Below are 22,989 nucleotides of genomic sequence, written 5' to 3' on the forward strand. Positions count from 1 at the left end.
GAGCAATTTGTTGAATTAGGGCATTGATACATGTACACTTGTATGTCTATGTGGGAATATGAGAATATATGACAGATGTGCTTATTCCATTATCTGTCACATTTAGGGAGAAGGCACAGGAACTAGCAGATTGGCTGTTGCAACTCGAGGGAGAGAAGTTTGATCTATCTGATAAACTGAAGAAGCAGAAATACGAAGTATGTAGAGTTCTAACATGTTTTGTTCTGATATCTATTCACAGAATTTTACAGCACAGTCGGAGGCGATTCATCCCACTTTGTCAATGCTGCATCTCAGAAAAAGCTATTATTGTGCTCATTTAAAATATTCCATTTGACACATCTCTTGCCCAATTATTTGAGTCATCGAAGGAGCAAATAAGCTCAATTTCTGGTTGTTGTGAAAATGCTGCTCTATTATACCTAGGTTTGAATCATTCAGCCCACCTATCTCCCTAATATCCCTACCACTATCCACAAATATAAATTGTCTTGTTGCCCATAAACAGTGCATACATTGCCTAAAAATGAATGATTACAAGAGCAGTAATGTACTATCCTAGTAAGCTGCAAGGAAATAATTGCAGTTGTGGGTTTTTAAGATGTAGGCCGCGATCGAATGGCGTGCACCTGAAAAGCAGCACACCATTGCGCAACATGGCCGATAGCAGCCTGGAGACCCTGCTCCTGGATCTACCCAGCTCTCAATGCCTCGTGCGATCTCGCGAGATTTGCAATGAGAATCCTGCCCATTGTGGGTGGGATCACCTTTTGGCAAATCTACATATTAGTGCAGGACAGGTAGTCGCGCTCTAATATGCAGTTAGCCGAGGTGTTGGGATCTATCCTCATCGCCTCGGAGACCTCGGGTGAACGCCATTCGGTACTGCCGCCACAAAATTGGACCAGGCGGAATGGAACTTGTGGGGGGGGGGCTCTCCCAGGGGATCGGAGGCACCCAGGTGCATGCCCTCTGGGAAGGGTGGTACCCTGGCACTGGTGCCTTGTGGGTGCCAGTCTAGCACTCCCAGGTTGACACTGTAGGCCGGTGTGTTGCGGGGGGTGCAGTGGGGGGGGCCGGGGATTCCCTCCTCTCGAGTTGGGTCTTGTTGGGGCGCTCTCTCGCGCGCTCTCTTTTTCTCTCTACACTGAGGAGTTCCGGCGAGCGGAGCTCCTCTGTGCTGAAAACGAGGCTACATGTTCCCCGCTGACGCCCCTGATCCAACCGGGGGCGTGTTAAATAGGGTGTTTCTCAGCGTTGCGAGCACCTGAAAACACACAGCTAGACGCGCTCGTTATGGGACGTTTTTCCCCATTTAGTTAAATCACGCCCATAGTTCTCCAGAAATTCTGCAAGCCGTTTTCTGTCAGTGGATTGGGTTTGTGTAGCTTGGCTGGAAATTCTGTCCACTCCATAGTTGTACCCTTGAACCCATTCAAAATTCCAGGGTCAGGCATTTGCATTCTATTGTCAGGCACAACTGGGGACCCTACCTCATTTGACAGAACTAAAGGAAATTTGCTACAGTCTTGTTAGTTGTGAAGTTTCCTTCAGGCATTTGTATTCTATTGTCAGGCACAACTGGGGACCCTACTGTCATGATATTCAGATAAACATCATGGTGCAAACATACATACACACTGATGGACAGATCAACGGACCAATCAATACACACAAAACATCACAGGCAAGAGCATACACACTATAAAACGGGGAACACAACACTTCCTGCTCATTCCAGCAGGAGACAGCTCGGGGCACAGAGCTCACAGCAAGCCACTCAGACATTCACCATGTGCTGAGTGCTTCTCCAAGACCGTGTTAGGGCTGGGTCCACAGGTTTGAGGGTAATGAACGAACCACAGTAACCAGTTCACAGATGTTGTTATTGTTAGTGATAAAACTGAGTTGTACCATCCGCAACCGTGTTGGTTCGTCTATGTAGCAGAGCACCCAACACGACATAGTACCAGGATTGGAACCCAGTAACTGTGAGACCTACCTACACATCTTCAGGAATCCGCCATCCTGTGCCATGGACACCATCAGCCCGCTGCAGCCGCTCCAAATCGCTGGTAAACTCGGCGTCAACTGGAAGCTGTTTAAACAGCGCTTCCAGTTTTTCCTAGAAGCCACAGAAGGGGAGAATGCTTCCGACACCAGGAAAATCGCCCTCCTCCTCCACGGCAGGGCAACACGCCATCCACATATACAACTCCCTGGTGTTCGCGGAAGGTGAGGACAAGACGAAGTACAAGACGGTCTATCTCAAATTCGAGCAACACTTCAGCGTCGAGGTAAATGAGAGTTTCGAGAGGTATCCCTTCCAGCAGCGCCTGCAGGGTAAGGATGAGCCCTTTCAATCTTTCCTAACACACCTCTGTATCCTCGTGCAGTCCTGCGGGTATGAGGCCACCTCCGATTCCATGATTCGGGACCAGATTGTTTTTGGGGTCACCTTGGGCACCCTACGCCAGCAGCTCCTCAAAATTTAAAGCCTCACCCTAGCCACCGCCATCGAAGCCTGGATCCTCCATGAAAACGCGACCAGCCGCTACTCCCAATTCCAAGCGGCCGAATCGGCACAGCAGGGGTCCTACGCGGCCGAATCGGCAAGTCAGGGGTCCTACGAGGCCGAGCGGGTCCAGGCGATCGAGTTCCTCCGGCCCGCGGCCCGGATGAGGGCGGCCATTTTGCGCGCTTTCCGCGGTCTCCCGCGCTTGTACGCGTCAAAAGAGACGTTGAAGCAGAGGGACGTGACGCACAGGCGCGCTCTACGCAGGACCGAACTGCGCATGCGCGATGGCGCAACGAACGCAATGACGTCACGTCGTGCGGCAACTGTGGATCCGCATATTTAAAGCTGCAATGTCCGGCAAAGAACCGACAATGCCTCCGCTGTGGCAAGGTGGGCCACTACGCTGCCTGCTGTCGAGCAGCTCAACCTGCCAACGCTCCCCAATTCCGACAGCCTCGCAGGGACGTGCGGACCATTCAGCTTCTGTACTCCGAGTCATACCCGGACGATATGCAAACCGGTGATACAGACGACTGGGAAGCCTTCCGCGTTGCGGTCATTGACAGGAACCGGATGTCTCCAAGCAGGACCCACCAGCCGATGCCAGTGAACAGTGTCAATCCGGGCGATGAATTGTGTGCCACCCTAACGGTCAACCCAAATTCGTCGCCCACCTACTAGGCTGGACTTATGAGCCTGTTTGAACATTGAACTCACTGACGTATTATGCCACAATGTTAATATGTTTCTCTTTTTGTCATTACAGGAGTTTGTTTTGAGCTTGATGTTTACATGTGTTTTGTTTATGGTACAACCTTGTTGCTATGTTGCACCTGACACCTTCCTATGTATATAGTTTAGCCTCATGTACATGTTGTAGATATTGCGCGCACCCATTCAGCTGCGCTCAGTACACATCTATATTTATTACCACAGAGGCACATATTCTTGTAAAAAAGGGGGATGGCATGATATTCAGAGAAACATCATGGTGCAAACATACATATACACTGGACAGATCAACGGACCAATCAATACACACACATCACAGGCAAGAGCATACACACTATAAAACGGGGAACGTGACACTTCCCGCTCATTCCAGCAGGCGACATCTAAGGGCACAGAGCTCACAGCAAGCCACTCAGACATTCACCATGTGCTGAGTGCTTCTCCAAGATAGTGTTAGGGCTAGGTCCACAGGTTAGAGGGTAATGAACGAATCACAGTAACCAGTTTACAGATGTTGTTATTGTTAGTGAGAAAACTGAGTTGTACCATCCGCAACCATGTTGGTTCATCTATGTAGCAGAGCACCCAACATGACACCTACCTCATTTGACGGAACTAAAGGAAATTTGCTACAGTCTTGTTAGTTGTGAAGTTTCCTCCTGTTGCTAATTAATTGTTGGAAAAGTACAATCCCCCACACCCAGAAGCCCATGGCAATGCTAGAGTCTAGTGGCACATTTGACCCATTATGGCAAGGGCAAAAATGCCTGCACTATGTATTTCCCTCATTGTGTGGCATCATAATATGCCTGCCAGGAAAGCAAAGAAAAAAAGTTAAATGCTTTTGGGTGCTAGCCAATCCAACCAGATTATGGAGTTTTTACACCGATTTGGAATTCAGCTCGATTGACTTTTAAAACCTATCTATTCACAGCTTAGATAGTATTGTATTCACGTCACAGTTCCTTAGTCGCTGATTCAAGTCTAGTAGAGTAACTGAATGAAGCTTAAATCGCCCAACCACTCTATTGTATGAACATAACAGACAAGGAAATACAAGCTGATCCATTTGAGCCTGTTTTACACTGGTATAGACCACCTTACATGCTCCATTAACTAACCAAACTAATCCCTGCTAATTGTACAGTCTCTCCAACATAATCACTTCTGCAACTGCTAAGTATGTAATGAGAATTATATTTTGGCGAAGGAAGCATTGACTATGTTGCTGTTAGCCCTCCAGTGGCAGATTTGCTATCGATAATGTTCTGTGAGATGGATTTCTTATTAGATAAATGTAAAATCTAGTTTTATTCAGTATTTAAATCTGAGCATTATTGAAGCATTAGAATCATACAACACGGAAAGAGACCATTCAACCAATCATGGATGTGCCAATCCTTTGAAAGAGTTATCCAATTAGTTCTAGTCATTTGCTCTTATAGCCCTGCAAACTATTCTGTTTCAAGTAGATGTATCGCTGTGCTTGTGTATATAATTCCCTTTTGTAAGGAACTACAGAATTAATCTGCTTCATCTACCCTTTCTGGCAGTGCATTTCAATTCGTAACAACCTGCTGTGTAGATGCGATTCCTCTGGTCTCCCCTTTTGTTTCTCTTGCCAGTTACCTTGAATCCAATTCCTCTGCCACAGAAACATTAAAATAGAAAAAAAACATCACCAAGACCCAGCATATTTTGAACACCTTGATTAAATCTCCCCTTATTTTTCTCTGCCCAAAGAAAAGTTCCAGCTTTTCTAATCTCTCCACTGAACTGGAAGCCTTCATATTCCTGATATGATTGTTATAATTCGAGGGCAGTTGGATAGCCTTATCAGCAATGCTCACATTCCAATAAAAGGAATACTCATTGGTAAATCACCTCTGCACCCTTGTCCTGGACTTGGCATCCTTCCTGATGCCAGGGTCCTATATGAATTCTAGCTGAGGTGATTTTATAAAGGTTCAGCAGGAGGTCTTTGCTTTTGCATTCTTGTGCCTCTATTCTAAGCCCAAGTTCCTGGGGTTCCTGGAACAACCTCCTCCTTTTCCCCTGCCACCGTCAAAGATTTGTGTACGCACTAGGAATTCTCCAGCCAAAAGAGTTACTTTGAATAAGAGCTGTGGTGGAAATTATAGATTCCAACTTGAAATTAATAAACCCTGGGTGAGAAATTCTGGGGCAGATGTTTATTTTATATATTTACTAGACATCTGGTCACAGTCCAAGCTTTTATCAACTCAAAGCTAATCATTACAGCATCAGCTGCATTGAACTGAGCAAGAGTATTTTTTTTCCCATTCTTGTCAACTGGATTGAAAAAAAATTATAATTTGTGCATCTTTCCCCATAATGAGCATGTTTTGTAACGGCATATGCAGAGCAGCAGTGTGAACTTGGATAATGTGGAGAGACCATGGCTGGCTCGTATATGAATTAGGAGCAAGAGTAGGTCATCCGGTCCCTTGGCTCATTTGATGGTGGCCTCAACTCGACTTTCCTAACTACCCCTTCGATCTGGTCTATCCACTTCGACCTGAAAAATATTCGGCAACCCAGTCTCCACTGTTCACTGGGGAAGAGAATTCCATAGGCTGACGATCATCTAAGAGGAAAATATACTCCTCATCTGTGTCTTAAATGGGAGACCACTAAACCGTGTCCCTTCACACTCCATTTGCATAAGAAAACTGTGGAAGAAATAAATAAAGATATTTGACTATATTTATGGATCATGTTCTGAGAATAGCATAAATGGCTGCCGGTTATAGTAATGATCTGACCATTTATTCCTCAATTTGTGAGGTCTTGCTGGGTACAGGTTGGCCACATTTCCTTCCTCTGGGGCACTTCAAAAAGTATTCATTGGTTGTGAAGCACTTTGGGATATCCTGATGCTAGGGAAGGTGTTACATAAATGCAAGCTTTTCGAATATCGATTGGGATGCTGATGAGTTCATTTTGGCATATTAGTTTTTTCTCTCTTCTATTCTGGTAATGATCTGTGCCTGTTTATCTCGTGGATTAACAATTGGGGAGAAAAAAAATAACCAGAAGCGAGCCCTGCGCAATGTTCATTTTGGGAGTGTATTAGGCTTTATAGAAGATTCTGTCGTTAAGTTAGAAGCAGGACTACACTAAGGCATACAGCTTGTTGTTTTTTGATGCAGTTTACCTGTTCACTTTAGTCGGTCTCAAACTCACTATTTATTTACAGACAGGACAATAATCTTGCTACAAATATTATTGTTTCCAGATCAACCTGCTGCAGATTCGAGTCCACGAGCAAATGGGAAAATTGTAAGTAAAAAAATTTTAAGACATTTTCTTCTGTCATAGGAACCACAGTCCAGTACCTTTCTGTTTTGTATACAGGGAATTAATACGAGTCATTCCTATTAATAAAAAGACCCAATAAACAGCAACAAATTGAAAACTGTAGAAATCCTGCCGCGAGGACATAAGTCAGGACATAGACTCTTATTTTATCCATCGACTGGAGGTGCTCATTTGTACATAAATTTGCTGAATCTGACTTCCATATGTGTTGTTTACAGACAACACAGTGGCAGAGATCTGCCCCTTTGTGGTGGCATCTGCTGCGGGAGATTTGGTGGCACAGCGAAAAGTCCATTGACTTTCGGCAGGACTGGATCATAGAAACATAGAATCCCTACAGTACAGAAGGAGGCCATTCGGCCCATCGAGTCTGCAGCGACCCTCTGAAAGAGTAGCCCGCCTAGGTCCACTCCGGCCATTCCTCCCTATCCCCATAACCCTGCAATCTAAATTGCACATCTTTGGACACCCAAGGGGCAAATTAGTATAGCCAATCCAACTAACCTGCACATATATGGACTGTGGGAGAAAACTGGAGCACCCGGAGGTAATCCACACAGACACTCAGAGAGCGTGCAAACTCCACACTAGGCCAGAATCGAACCAGAGTCCCTGCCGCTGTGAGGCAGCAGTGCTAATCACTTGTGCCACTGTGCCATCTTTTTGGTGGGACTGGATGATCCCAATGGCAGATGGGGCTGGAAAATCCCACCCAGTAGGTTTCAAATCACCTAATTTTTTAACTTGAGAGTTTAGATTCTTTTAAATAACAGTGCAGATCAAATCATTTATCTTTAGATACCAAAGTTGAAACAAAAAAGCATTTCCAATGGTTATGCAATTCTGATGATGTATTAAATAATGTACACCAGTGTTCAGACTTTATCATCAAAAATGAGCTCCGTTAATCCCACAAATTAGCCAGGTCAAAACTATAATCAGTTATTTGAAGCAAATTAAATTCTAGGGGGCGGTGCGATTTTCTGCCCTTGTTTGGCGCAGGCGCAAATCCCATTATGGCTGCAAAATCTCTGCCCTAGTTGTTAATATTGGAATTGATTTACCACCCTGCCCACCCCCTCCAATTCCCAGCCATCCTAATATCCGTCCCCTTTAACTTGCTTTGAGAATAGCTGAAACTCGTATATAAAGGTGACATTGTAAATAGAATTGTGAAGATTTCCATTGGTTGGAATTTTGGAAGAATTGCAGGTGAGTGTGTTTGTGATCTTGCCTGAAATATCAGCAGGAAGAAATCACCTTGCATGCATTTGAATGATCTATGTTTATGGAAATATAAAGTTTTGAGAAGGCCTGAAGGATCAATGCTATGAGGCTATTTCCACTGGTTAGGCTCCCTAGAACAAGGTCTCAGGATAAGGTGTTGGCCATTTCTGAGGTGAGGAGATATTTCTTCACTCAGAACTTTGTGAATCGCTGGAATCCTCTATCGCAGAGAGCAGTGGAGTGATGCTACCTGCATATGTCCAAGACTCGAGGTGGATTGATTTTGTGAATTGCGATATGGTGATCGGGTAGAAAAGTGGAGTTAAGATGGAAGATTAATCATCATATTGAATGTTGGAGCCGATGCAAGGGGCCATACGGCCTCCTTTTTCTATGTTTTATGTTCTTGTTGTCTTCCCGTTACTACATAGCAACCAGAACAAACCCCCTCTTAAAGTTGCTCTCAATTCTATCGCCACCACTTAAATAATGACTCTGTATGTATAATAAGTTCAGTGTCAGCTGTAACTGATGCCTCTGCATCAGAAACTTGCAGGTTAAAGACCCTCTCCAGACATCTGTTCAGAAAATATAAAGATTGACAACAGCGTGCAGTACTGAGGAAGTGCTTCACTGTGGGAGGTGCCACCATTCAGACGAGATGTTTAAACTGTTGGTCCTCTGGAATTGATGTACCAGATCCCATGTCACTATTGACCTGCCCAATATCTATCCCTTAACACCGCAGTGTATCTGGTCATGATCTCACAGGTAACAATGTGATATTGCCAAGTGCATATTGGCTGCTCTATTTCTTGCATTATGACAGAGGCTACACTTCCAAAGTTATTTTTTGAGCTATAAAGTATTGTTGGATATCGGAGTGGTGTGAAAGGTTGTAAAGGCAAGTCTTCTCTTTATCATTAGACCTCTTGATAATATTTTCCTATTTTAAATCTAATTTTCATTTATTTTAAATCCTTTGCCCTATATGTGCCTTTTACTGCACAGGTGAGCACCAAATTTATTTAATAATGGGCTAAAAATTCATTTGTTCCATATTTTGGGTCACAATGCTGATCTGCTCACAATTTCCTTGACGGGAGTAGCATGGAAGTTTAGTGCTCGCACTTCATTTCCATGACAGTAGTGTGGGGCTGAATATCCTCCTGGCTGTAATCTACCTCATCATGTTTCCAGCTGCCTCCTTGCTCAACAGGGTGCCTAAGAGCCAGTCTGCTCATCTTAAAGGCTTTCTGGCCCTTTGAAAGCACATTTAAAACCTGGAAAATGGAACACGAGGACAGAGAAATAGGGTTTCGGGGTGACGGACACAGTACTGAAGCCATTAGGGGGGGGGGGGAAAGAAATTTCATGGTTCCACAGGAGGCCAAGTGACCCTCAATGAACACCCTCCGAAGGGAGTGGGTGGAGGTGGCTGTGGAGCTCAATTCCAAGAGTCTGGATCTGAGGATCCTGCAGTAATCCCACAAGAAGCCCAATGACTACATTTGGGTGCTCCAGGTCAGTGAATGAATCTTCAGATGACATGAGCTGCACACCACATGGATAACCTCGTGCTGCTCAATGCACCGCACCCCCACCACTCACCCAGCTCTATTCAATGGTATACGTGACTAACATCCAATTACTCTACTTCCCCATCACACACACTTATCAAGCCTGCAAACCTCCCGCCCATCTCTCATTGGCTTCAAGTACCTTCAGCTGTGGTATATTCGTCATCCCAACACAGCACAATCACTGACATGCTGCCTCCCCTCTTGCAGGAAAAGAAGGCCCACAAATTTTGAAATTATACTTCAATTTCCCAAGTCGAAATCATTTATGTAAATTGTGAACAACAATAATTCCAAGGAGTATATTAATAACTCTAATGGTAATTCAAGAAGAATGATCTTGAGCAGTAGAACATATTTCTGTATAAAATGACATCAGTATTGCTAACCCTGCTACTATCCACTATGTCATGATACAGTGGCTTCTTTTTTATGATTAACAGAGGATCCTAAAGTATTATTGATTCTATTGCTCCCAGCTGATGTTAACACTGGCCCAGTCAGACCCAAGGGTGGAACTAGGCTTGATAGATCTTGCGCTGGATTCTCCGCTCCCCGGCACCGGAATAGTGTTCTGATAGAGCCGGCAACATCAGCCAAGGGCACCCTGATCTCAATTTTCCTTTTTAAAAGATACCCCCCACACCCCCAACACATGCTCACTCTCTCATGGAACCACACTTCCCCACACAGGACCATCCCGGGACACTGGGACCTTCCACATGAACCTCCCCGAACTGAAGCCCCCCTTCCCTGGAACGGCAGTGCCAGGGTATTGCCTGCCATGTCCCTCTTACCTCTGGGGCTATACTTACCAGGTTCTCTTTGCCTGTTTCAAGGAAGCAGGGACGATAGTGATGTTTAAGGGGCATCTTGACAAATAAATAGGAGGGGAATAAATGGATACGGACCTCTGAAGTGTAGAATACTTTAGTTTAGACTGGCAGCATGGTCGACGCAGGCTTGGAGGGCCGAAGGGCCTGTCCCTGTGCTGTACTGTTCTTTGTAGCCTGTTAATGAGATGGTACCGTATTATTAGTTCCCTGAACTTCCTGGGTGGGAACCCCATTATGTCACTGATGGTGGTTGGGTGGGGGGGGAGAGAATATGAAAATGTGACCTCGCCGGCGAGATCCTCGTTTTCCAGCTCTTCTTGCAGCTCGCAAGATTTCCGCTCATGACAAATGTGGGTGGAAATCCCCCCCCCCCCCACTGGAGGTTGGCCAGCAATCTCAAAAGTCCGTCGTGTCAAGCATTTTAAAAAGCTGGTCACAGCTGTTGGATGCTCCGTCCACAATCAGGAACGCCGCGACCAAGCAGCGCAACTCTCCGAAAACCCGAGAGTCATGGACCTGAGTTTGAAAATCTCTGCTCCATTGTTCACAGTAAGTACATAGCCCATGTCAACAAATAGGCAAAATGTGGTCAGACACCCCAGACTCCAAAGCCAAGTGGCAGATGTCACCCAAAACAACTCCTATGGATTTCTCCATTTCCCCCAGACACTTGTCACACTGAGAGCCAACTGGTATCACTGTCACTCTTGTCTTTTCACATTGAAGTTTTTAATATCTCTCTCTCCAGGAACATGTTGGTGTCGTCTCCCAAACAGCAATTTCTCACTGTCTTCACCAAGGATCCACCTCCAGTGTTTCAACCTCTCCTTCTGATGTTCCCCATCCCTCGATTTCCACGTATGTTGAAGCTTTGCCTTCCACACAATCTCTCAGATGCCCAGCCATGCCAACAGAACATTACTGCTTCACAGACCCATAGTAATAGGTCACATGGTTCTCCTTAGACTCATGAAAAGTCAGAGATCCATGTTGCTTTACATCTGCTTTCTGCAACTTTGGACACTATCTACTGGCAGCGTTGCACCCAAACATTGGTGGAATGTTGCTGGGAGATCCCTCTTGGGATCTAGCCTGCTTGGTGAGCCCTTGCGAGACCTGACACGATCTCACGAGACATCGTGATCTGAATCCTGCCGATTGTGGGCGTGATCACTATCTGGCAAATCTACATCTTGGAGCGAGACAGCTAGTCTCTGAAATACAGCTCGCCTGATCTATCGAGGCCCTGGGATCTAACCCATAAGAGCATAAGACATAGGAGCAAAAATAGGCCACTCAGCCCATCGAGTCTGCTCTACCATTCAATCATGGCTGATATTTTTCTCATCTCCATTTTCCTGCCTTCTCCCCATAACCCCTTCGCCTCTGAGACCTCAGGTGAGCGCTGTTCCGTGCTGGTCCCCACAAATGGGGACCAGATGGAACGGTATATGGTGGGGGTCTCCCAGGGGATCGGAGGCCCCAGGCGGTTGCCCTCTTGGCAGGGTGGCACCTTTGGGCACTGGCTATGCCAAGGTGCTCAGTTGGCACTACCAGCTGGCAGGGGCAAGGTGCTATACTGGCATTTTCCCCACACGGGGGATTGGGAGTGGGGGGTGTCCTGCCCATGTGGGGTGCGGGAGGGCCCGAGGGTCCCCTTACAGGTGGTCACATCGGGGTGGCCCAGAGATCAGGACGCCATTTAAAAATGGCATCCTGATCTCTTCCTGCGCTGAGGTCTTCTGGCGAGCAGAGCTCCTTACAGCGGGAAACGGGACGAAGTGTGGCTTCGGCGGGCCATTCCCCGCTAAGGCCCCGGATTGCAACCACGTCCCGATAGCATGGTAAGTGTCAGAAATACCCAGCTAAACACGCTCGTCATGGGATTTTGTTGCAATTTGGTTAGATCGAGCCTTTTACCTTGGAACCCTTTTTTCTTCTACTCCTCACTCTGATCTTCACTGAACAGGATCTGTCTGCAATCTCTGCCCTTGTTCTTTGTCTTAAGTGGCATGTTGGGACTTTTTCCTGTTGTTCCCTGGTTTTGGAAGTTTCTGTTCTTTAGTATGGGATGTGTTTTCTATCCTCTTGCATGTTCCTGTCTGTTCCAGCAGTTACTGTGGAATGCTGCTTCCAAATGAACTGAATACAGCATTTCTCTTGTTGCTAGGCAACAGTATAGTTTTCCTACTTTAAATGTCAGAAAGCCACATTAAATATGCAGGCATGTAAACAAATTTAGACTTGCAGACAACTTTTTTAAAGTGAAACTAAAACCTAAAGTTCTTCATTTATATTTCTGCAGTTTGGCGTTAAGCTTATTCCTCAAGCACTCAAATAAAAATATATCGTACTTAAAACTATCGCTTATTTCCTAACACTTGGCGCATGTAGAAAATGTAACTTTTAAGATAGGTTGCCTTGTGATTATCATTTTCTCATCACCATTATGGCACAAATCCATGTAATTGTGAATACAGCAGTGTAAAATACATAAACCAACAGCTCAACAATGCTGATGAGTAAAAATATGACTATGAAAAAGTGAGATCCCAGTCAATTGGTATGGGTGACCATGTAGCTGACCACATCAGCAGAGGTATAATCAAGAACTCCTACAGAGTTCGGACTAGAGTGTTATATTTTGCAAATGGTGTGCTTTCAAAAAGTACCTCCGTTAATTCTGATAATCCTATTAATCTGATGTGTCAGCTGTAGATCCGTGTTCTCCAAAGAGAAAACAATTCCACCTGCATTGCTGCTATTTTCATACTTCTTGAAATCATCCTCTGACTCTTAACAATATAGCTTCTAAAATAGTGGAGGTGCTGTTTCTAATTTTTTTTTCCCCCGCCTAAAATTTCCTACATTCTGGAACAGTCCCAAAGTTTGGAAAGTTAGGAAATGTAACACTGCGAATGAAGAGAGGAGCGGGTAAGGTAACCAGGAACCAGCATTTATTGTCTATTCCTATTGCCCTTGAGAATGTGGTGGTGAACCACTGCAGTCCACATGGTGTAGGTACACCCACAGTGTTGTTAGGAAGGGAGCTTAGGATTTTGACCCAGCGATGAAGAATCCTTTTGTTATTTTATTATATGCATTTTCTTCTCTGTTCCCAGAGAAATATATGTTTAAAGTTAAATAATATTTGTTGAAAATCAAAAATCTTGATCAGTATTAACCTGCATATTCATTGGTATGTAACATTTTCTAAATGGAAGCAATAGCAAAGCGCAAATTCTGCTGGCTTCCAGTTAACCATGTGTTCTTGAAGAGCTTAACACGTTAGTACAAGTTTGAATTTTCCAACCTTTTTTTAATAAAAACTAAATCAAAACCACTAGGCATGTAGGACACTATTGTTGTATTCTCAAGAAACTAATAAAGATCCCATTATTATAATATGAGTGTACCCATTAATTGGGAAAGTTATTGCTGGAGTGTGCCCAGTTAGACTTGTTTGTGCATGTTTAGATTTTTACATTTGTGTTGCTGTAAGGTGGCAGCTGATAAAACGTCAGCAAGGGGGAAACAGGCCATCCTTACTGAACAACAGGACCAATAGTGGATTGCCTTAAACCATTAAGAAATATACAGAGGAAGGACTAAGAAGCAAGGCAAATTAGAGTTGGTGAATTCAAAGTCAAATTGGGAAAGGAAAGAGAAATAAAAGGAGGAAATGAATGAGTGATTGATTATAAGAAAAGGAAAATAGAGGCAAAGGAAAAGTAAGAATTTTTTTAAATGACATTTAAAAAATATTCAACAATTCACAGCCTGAATAAACAGATGCATGGGGGCCGGTTTAGCTCAGTTGACTGGACAGCTGATTTATGATGCAGAGCGTGGCCAGCAGCACACGGGTCCAATACCCAGCTGAGGTCATTCATGAAGGTCTTCTCAACCTTGCCCCTCGCCTGAGGTGTGGTGATCCTCTGGTTAAATCACCACCAGTCCGCTCTCTCCTTCAAAGGGGAAAGCAGCTTAATGGTCATCTGGGGCTATGGCGACTTTACTTACTTTAGTGTGCACCGAGTACCCTACAACTGGTCCTCTGTGTTAATCTTTTTCGTGCTTAAACCTGACCCTGTGGTTTCCATGTAGGCAGAGGTATTTCTGCAGGTTGTTCAAGTTCAGAGTTGCCTTAACATTATCACGGATAAGCATCCAGAGATGAATATCATTTGAACTGTGATTCCAAAGACATTGAGTTATGTTTGGAAGAAGTTCACAGGATAACAGAAGTTTTTTGGGGTTCCTGTGGATCCTGTGTAGATGTTTGCTTGGGCAATGCTAACTTTTAGACTAACAGACTATATTTCTTGGATTTCACATGAATATTATTTTATTAATACTATTGTAATAACTCTCAGTCCAGAAAACACAATAGGTATGAAATCCATTGACCCCAAGGTTTGGGCATGTGGCTCACAATTCACGAGGTGCCCACATCTGCTCAATCAGGTGGGAAAGACTCAGAATTCATCTACCCACCACATTCCCCTTGTAGTGGCATGGCCAGGAATAGCTCCAGTGCAGCTCCAGACTCTTTCTCTGCTGACTCCCTCGGGACACTACAGGGGATTCAGTAACATTGTTCTGGGTAGCCTTCCCTTTTAAAAGGAATACTCCTTATGCAAGGAAAGTTGCAGCAAAGCACTGCAAGCTGCTGGATAATCTATATTTGCCCTTGACGGCCAAGCTCTGACACACCAGGGGAAGGAAAGGGCTCCCCGTCATGTTAGAAACCAGGCACCAATCCCTCATCTGAAATAGGGTAAATATGTTGTGGATTCTTTTAATAAACTATGGCCATGAGGACAGATGTGCACCGGTCTAAAGCTTGAACACATCGGAGCTGTGCGTGTGTTCTGCTCAAAGCCAAAGTCAAACTGTATCACATGTAGCATAGTGGTTAGCACAATTGCTTCACCGCTCCAGGGTCCCTGGTTCGATTCCCGGCTTGGGTCACTGTGCGGAGTCTGCATGTTCTCCCCGTGTGTGCGTGGGTTTCCCCCAGGTGCTCCGGTTTCCTCCTACAGTCCAAAGATGTGCAGGTTAGGCAGATTGGCCATGCTAAATTGCCCTTAGTGTCCAAAATTGTCCTTAGTGTTGGGTGGGGTTACTGGGTTATGGGAATAGGGGGGAGGTGTGGCATTGGGTAGGGTGCTCTTTCCAAGAGCCAGTACAGACTCGATGGGCAGAATGGCCTCCTTCTGCACTGTAAATTCTATGATTCTGCTGATGCCGTGCTGCTAACCCATAAAGGCATATTACAACATCTCGCCTTTTTTAAAGACAATCTCTTCCCTTTTCAAAAAAGTATAATTATTTAAAATACGTATTCATGTTTCATTACCATTACATAATTGCATAGAATTGATGAATCTGTGAGAATCTAAAATGTAAAAGTAATCTGCTAGTATATCCAAATCTTGTACTGATAGCCTTGTCTGGAGGTTTCTTTAATAGTTCAGTGATCTGTGGCATTGTCGTTCTTGAATGTTGTTCCTGGTTGCATTTGAGATCTTGTCCTGGATGTACCAGGACAATACGGTGATGATATGCTGGAATGGATCTGATTTGTTCATGGTTATGTCTCACTATTACACCATTCTGTGTAAGGACTTCATAGGACCATTGGTTCTGAACAAACCCTAGTCACCTCAACTGTTTGCCTTATGTGGGATCTTGGATGTGAACTTGTTGTCCCAACTGTAAACCCAGCTACTCTGTACTTGTATTTTTATTGTGCACATTGGTGATCTTCTCTTGTAGCTTTAAGGGAATTTCTCTCTAGTTTCTGAGGGAGTGGAATGGGTAATAAAACACTAGTTCAGCCGGTAATGGAATAGTTGCACTTAAAGATGTCGCTCTCCGATGTAATATTGCAATGTGTAGATCTTGCTTGGTCTGTCTACATTTGAGAATTGGAGAACTCATTGTGCGGATCTTTTGGTCTACTAGGACGTTAGATTAGGACTGTTGTAGCAGTTGAGTGTTCGAGGCCGGGACTGATCCAGGGTCACCGAGGCTAATCAAAGCAGTTGAGTGTTCTCTTTGGGCCGTGTGCGATCAGCCGAGCTGGGGTCCTGGGAGTCCATCCAAGATGGTGGCTCCCATTGGTCACACATGGCTGGGGACGCACAAAATGGCGGCGCCCATCCATCGAACGTGGCGTCCGCGGGACAAGATGGTGGCGCCCGGGGGCCGCACGCGGCCCTGGAGGAGGAAGATGGCGGCGCCCGATGGCCGCACGGGGACTGTGATGAGGTTTGTGGTGGCTGTCCGCATTCACCGGGCGAATATAATCTCCTTTTAGCAGCACCATTGCTGCATCAAAGTTGTCCGCATCCTCGATGATGGTGTAAATTTCCGGGTTCATCCTTGAGTGCAGGACTTGCAATTCTCCTGTGGGTGTGTTTTCGGCCGTTCCGAGATATCCTTTAAAACATGCCAGCCAGTGCTTGAAGGTTGCCGCTGAGTTCGCCGCATGGGGGCTGAGTTGCAGACACGCCGGCTTGATTCGCAGCTCCATCCTTTTAAATCTAGCTTATTAAATTGGTGCACGATCAATGACCACTAAAGTGAGGTTGTAGTCCAACTGAAGGCTTTAATAAGCTAGATGTTTCCCCCAGCAGCTCAGGTACAGAAAGAAGGCTGCTGGGGCGGCACGGGCTCTTATACCCCGCCTTGCAGGGCGGAGCTACCATACAGCTTGACCAATAGGAAACGCACAATATCTACCAATGCTGTTCCAGCATTACAAGGTACCGTAATACCTCTATTTTCCAAATAGATAGGGTATGAAGATGCATAATTCGAAATATAAAATCTAATGTTTCCTGCTTATTGTGTTACAGACAGAGGTTTTGAAGCAAATGCATTGGGCTTGCCTTTTTGTGGTATGCACACTACCAGATTTGTCTGAGAGGCATATATCTTCAGGGTGTTTTTCTCCCTAGGATCATATGATTGCAATGACTGAGTGTTTCAGTGCTTTGAAGAAGTATTGATGGTCTTTGTGCCACTGGAAAGGCATATCATTTCTCAATAATTTCCTGAGCAATGAGGATTTTTGAGTGAAATTGGGAATATATGAGACAAGAAAAGAGACCTAGACACCTTCAAAGAATTGGCATGGACTTTAAAATCCCATTTTTTTAACTTGGATCGGGCCATATGCCAACATTGGAATAAATAGAACAGAAGAAATTGCACGTTGATGTCGCATTTCAGACTGTTTAACACCAATCCTTCATTGTCGCTTGCATCAATAAGTGCAGATTATGGTCATATTCTTGCATTGTTCTTCTCGCAACAGCTATATCATCTGTGATACAGATGCATGCTGGTGCAATGCATTTAATGTGGTCCATGTGGGCTTGAAAGAGATCCTGGGTAATAGTATGAAAGAAAGCAGTTGAAAACCATATCGTCCAAATGGGATACGGAATATAATGACTCTTGGGACTTCTCCATGACATGTATTGACCAGTAACCAGACTTGGCATCGAGCTTCAAGAAGAAATATGCACCTGTGAATCTCAGATTTAACTTTTTCTATTGAGGGTATTTTCATAGATTTCATAGAATTTACAGTGCAGAAGGAGGCCATTCGGCCCATCGAGTCTGCACCGGCTCTTGAAAAGAGCACCCTGCCGAAGCCCACACCTCCACCCCATCCCCATAACCCAGTAATCCCACCGAACACTAAGGGCAATTTTGGACACTAAGTGTCATGATATTCAGGTAAACATCATAGCACATACATACATACATACATACATACTGATGGACAGATCAACGGACCAATCAACACACACAACACTACAGCCAATCACAGGCAAGAGCATACACAGTACAAAACAGGGAACACGACACTTCAGACATCCACCATGCGCTGAGTGCCACTACAAGATATAATTAGGAATAGGTTGACAGAATCAAGGGTCATGATCAAACCTCAGTAAACAGTTTACCAGTGTAAATAGATGTTTGAAATAAAACTGCGTTGTACCATTCGCAATCATGTTGGTTCGTCTGCGTAGCAGAGTGCCCAACACTTCACTGAGGACAATTTAGCATGGCCAATCCACCTAACCTGCACATCTTTGGTCTGTGGGAGGAAACCGAAGCACCCGGAGGAAACCCACGCAGACACTGGGAGAATGTGCGGACTCCGCACAGTGACCCAAGCCGGGAATCGAACTTGGGACCCTGGAGCTGTGAAGCAATTGTGCTATTCACTATGCTACCGTGCTACCCCCTGTCCTTTTATAAGGACAGTGTTTCAAAGCTGTATTTAAAAGTCATGGATCATGCCATGCTCTTAATGATCCATCCATCTTTCTGACACGATTGAGCTGCTGCTATCTGCCTGCTCTTGTACTCTTCTAATGATGCCCTTTCTCCATTTTGTCTAGTTTCATCTTCAATATATGGATCTTGTACTTAACATGGTGGATCAGTTGACAGACATGCATTCTACTGCTGTAATGTAGTTTCCTTGAAACTGACAAATTTGTTGCAACGTTCAGGATATTTTGGTGTGAGGTGATGAGATGGAGGGAATTTCTGCGGTTGATCTGCCTTATGACATCTACTGAATGCATGGATTGTTACTAGTGTGAGGTCGCAACATGCTTGTAGACCTTCAATCACTGAGCATTCGTTTTCACAATGTAGAACATCGATGCGACATCTTGGAAGATTGATTGTACTTGCACATCAGGAGTATGGATGTGCACTGAAAGTTTCACAGTAGTTGGTTTCTCTATGGTCTTACGCATCTGTGAATTCATGTCTTTTAAAAATTTGCAGAGGTAGTTTATTGGCACTTACCGCAGTGTCAATCTAGGCAATTTAACAGAGTTGCCAACTTTTTGGTGTATAATTCAAATTTTGGCAACCACTTTGGATGGTGTGGCACCGCCCTATGACATGTGCATTCTCCGGTCTTCTTGTTGACATCACTGTCCTTTTCTGCTTTGTCCATCAGCTCATTGTGGTACTCTCCACTAGTGGCATATTATATATATTACGGCACTGCCTGTATATTAAGGGTACAACGGTAAAGCCCTGCCTGCTGGCTCCACCCAGCAGGCGGTGTATAAAAGTGTGTGCTCTCCGGTGCTGCAGCCATTCTGGTTCCAGCTGCAGGAGGCACAACATCTTGCTCAATAAAGCCTCGATTGTTCCACTATTCTTGCCTTTGTGGTAATTGATAGTGCATCAATTTATTGAGCAAGATTTTTTTTAAACGCTGGATCTCCGCATCAAGCCTGATGGCCTGCAGCTGCGCCCTCGAGCAGCCAACGCTACGTCTGCCTTTAACCACTGGCTAGCCTGCTTCGAAAGCTACCTCCGAACCGCCGCTGAGGAACCCTCGGACTCGCAGAAGCCCCATGTCCTCTACTCACGGGTGACCCCTGACATTTTTCCCCTCATCCGGCATGCGCCCACCTACTCCGAAGCGAAGGAGCTCCTGAAGGGACATTATGTTCGACCAGTGAACCACGTATACGCCAGGCACCTTCTGGCCATGAGACAGCAATTCCCCGGGGAGTCTCTGGGGGATTTCTGGCATGCCCTGCACATCCTAGGTAGGAACTGTGACTGCCAGGCAGCTTCGGCAGTCCGCACGCCGAACCTTTAATTCGAGACGCTTGTGTCACGGGCATGAAGTCTGCGTACGTCCGCCAGCGGCTACTGGAAGGGGGTACGCTTGATCTTGCGGGAACTAGGCAGCTCGCTAATTCGTTCGAAGTGGCCTCCTGTAACATTCAGTCCTATGCCCCCGACCGCGTGGTACCCTCTTGGGCATCGTGGGCCCTACCAGCTGCCGACTCCAGCTCACCACAAGCCTGCGCCGCGCGGCAGCCAGCCAACTCTGGGGGGCCCCCAAGTGTTATTTTTGCGGGCAAAACAAACACCCCAGGCAGCGCTGCCCGGTGCGGAGCGCGACCTACAACGGATGTGGGAAGAAGGGACACTTTGTTTCTGTTTGCCAGGCCCAGTCGGGCCTCGCGACCGCGGTGACGACGGTGAAGATCGATGGGCACGAGACAACCTGCTACTTTGACTCCGGGAGCACCGAGAGCTTCATCCACCCCACTATGGTAAGGTGCTGCTCACTCCCGGTACACCCCATCACCCAGAAAATCTCCCTGGCCTCCAGATCCCATTCCGTGGAAATCCAGGGGTACTGCATCGCGACCCTCACCGTCCAAGGCATAGAGTTCAGCAACTTCTGACTCTACGTCCTCCCCACCTCTGTGCTGCCCTGTTACTCGGCCTGGACTTTCAGTGCCATCTCCAAAGCCTAAATTCAGTGGACCCCTACCCTCCCCTCGCCGTCTGCAGCCTCACGACTCTTAAGGTCGATCCACCTTCCCCGTTTGCGAACCTCACCCCGGATTGCAAACCCGTCGCCACTTGGAGCAGACAGTACAGTGCCCAGGACAGGACCTTAATCAGGTCGGAGGTCCAACGGCTCCTGCGGGAAGGGGTCATTGAGGCCAGCAACAGCCTCTGGAGAGCTCAAGTGGTAGTAGTAAAGACTGGTGAGAAGCACCGGATGGTCATTGACTACAGTCAGACCATCAATCGGTACACGCAGCTCGACGCGTACCCCCTCCCGCACATATCTGACATGGTCAATCAGATTGCGCAGTATCGAGTCTTTTCCACAATGGACCTGAAGTCCCCCAGCTCCCCATCAGTCCGGAGGACCGCCAGTACACTGCGTTCGAAGCAGATGGCCGCCTCTATCATTTCCTTAGGGTTCCCTTCGGTGTCACTAATGGGGTCTTGGTCTTCCAGTGAGAGATGGACCGAATGGTTGACTGGTAGGGAGTGTGGGCCACCTTCCCGTACCTAGATAATGTCACAATCTGCGGCTACAATCAGCAGGACCTCCAGACCGCCAAACTCTTTAATCTCACGTACAATAAGGAGAAATGCGTGTTCCGCACCAACCACTTAGCCATCCTTGGCTATGTCGTGGAAAATGGAGTCCTAGAGCCTGACCCCGACCGCATGCGCCCCCTCATGGAACTCCCTCTCCTCCACAGCCCCAAGGCCCTGTAACGAGGGCCTGGGGCTTTTCTCCAACTACGCCCTGTGGGTCCCTAATTATGCAGACAAGGCCCGCCCACTCATTCAGTCCACAGTTTTCCCCCTGGCGGCTGAGGCCCGCCAGGCCTTCAACTGCATCAAGGCAGACATCGCCAAGGCCACAATGCACACGGTCGACGACGCCTCCTCCTTTCAGGTAGCGAGCGATGCATCAGACGTAGCTCTGGCCGCCACCCTCAACAAGGCAGGCAGGCCCATGGCCTTCTTTTCCCGCACCCTCCGTGCCTCAGAAATTCGGCACTCCTCATCGAAAAGGAGGCCCAAGCCATTGTGGAAGCTGTGTGACATTGGATGCATTGCCTGGCCATTAGAGATTCACTCTCCTCACTGACCAACAGTCGGTTGCCTTTATGTTCAATAATACACAGCGGGGCAAGATCAAAAATGACAAGATCTTGAGGTGGAGGATCGAGCTTCACCTATAATTGATATCTTGTATCGCCCGGGTAAGCTCAATGAACCCCCTGATGCCCTATCCTGCGGTACATGTGCCAGCGCACAAATGGACCGACTCCAGGCTCTCCACTACGGCCTCTGCCACCCGGGGGTCACCCAATTTTTCCATTTTATCAAGGCCCGCAACCTGCCCTACTCCAGTGAGGAGGTCAGGACTGTCACCAGAGACTGCCAAGTCTGCGCGGAGTGCAAGCCGCACTTCTACCGGCCAGATAGAGTGCACCTGGTGAAGGCCTCCTGCCCCTCAGCATGGACTTCAAAGGGCCCCTCCACCGACCGCAACACGTACTTTCTGAACGTGATTGAGTACTCCCGGTTCCCTTTCGCCATCCCATGCCCCGATATAACTTCTGCCACGGTAATAAAAGCATCTTCACTCTATTCATGAGCGATGAGCTGCATCAGTTCCTGCTCAGCAAGAGCATCTCCTCGAGCAGGACGACCAGCTACGACCCCCGGGGAAACGGGCAGGTGGAGAGAGAGAACGGGACGGTCTGGAAGGCCGTCCTGCTGGCCCTGCGGTCTACAAATCTCCCAGTCTCTCTCTTTCTCCCCCCCCCCCCCCCCCCCACCCCGACGCGCTCCACTCCAGCCAATAGTCTGCACCGCGACTAACGAGACCCCTCACGAACGTGTGTTTGCCTTCCCCAGGAAGTCCACCTCCGGGGTCTCGCTCCCAACATGGCTGACAGTTCCTGGACCCATCCTCCTCTGGAAGCATGTGCGGGCCCATAAGTCGGACCCCTTGGTCGAAAAGGTCCACCTCTTGCATGCAAACCCGCAGTACGCCTACGTGGCACACCCCGACGGGTGCCAAGGCACAGTCTCCCTCCGGGACCTGGCACCCGCTGGATCCCCACCCACGACCACCGACCTGACACCGCCCCTCCCCGGTTGCCTCATTCACCCCTGCCTCGCCCTCCCTCCAGCGAACCTCACCGCAGCCCCCACCCCAGCAGGATCCGTCCTCCCACTGGATCCACTCGGGTGACGAAGACGAGGACAACGCGCTCCCGGAGTCGCAGGTGACCCAGTCAGCGCCCACATCACCACCAGGACTGAGGCGATCACAGAGGAGGGTCAAGGCCCCCGACAGACTTAATTTAGAATGTTTTCCACCACCGCTGGACTCTTTTGAATGTGGTAGTCACCACTA

General features: G+C 46.8%; 1 protein-coding gene across 3 annotated transcripts in view; it reads left to right on the forward strand.

Moving 5' to 3' along the window:
* Positions 1–22,989, forward strand: part of LOC140388082 (troponin T, slow skeletal muscle-like) — a 66,583-nt gene that overhangs the window by 38,450 nt on the left and 5,144 nt on the right. For all 3 annotated transcript variants that reach the window (XM_072471702.1, XM_072471703.1, XM_072471704.1), the window contains 2 exons: positions 107–197; positions 6,510–6,553. In XM_072471702.1, the coding sequence (XP_072327803.1) occupies positions 107–197; positions 6,510–6,553 (135 nt within the window). The remainder of the gene's footprint in view (positions 1–106; positions 198–6,509; positions 6,554–22,989) is intronic.

Source organism: Scyliorhinus torazame, chromosome 13, assembly GCF_047496885.1.
Source record: "Scyliorhinus torazame isolate Kashiwa2021f chromosome 13, sScyTor2.1, whole genome shotgun sequence".
NCBI lineage: Eukaryota > Metazoa > Chordata > Chondrichthyes > Carcharhiniformes > Scyliorhinidae > Scyliorhinus > Scyliorhinus torazame.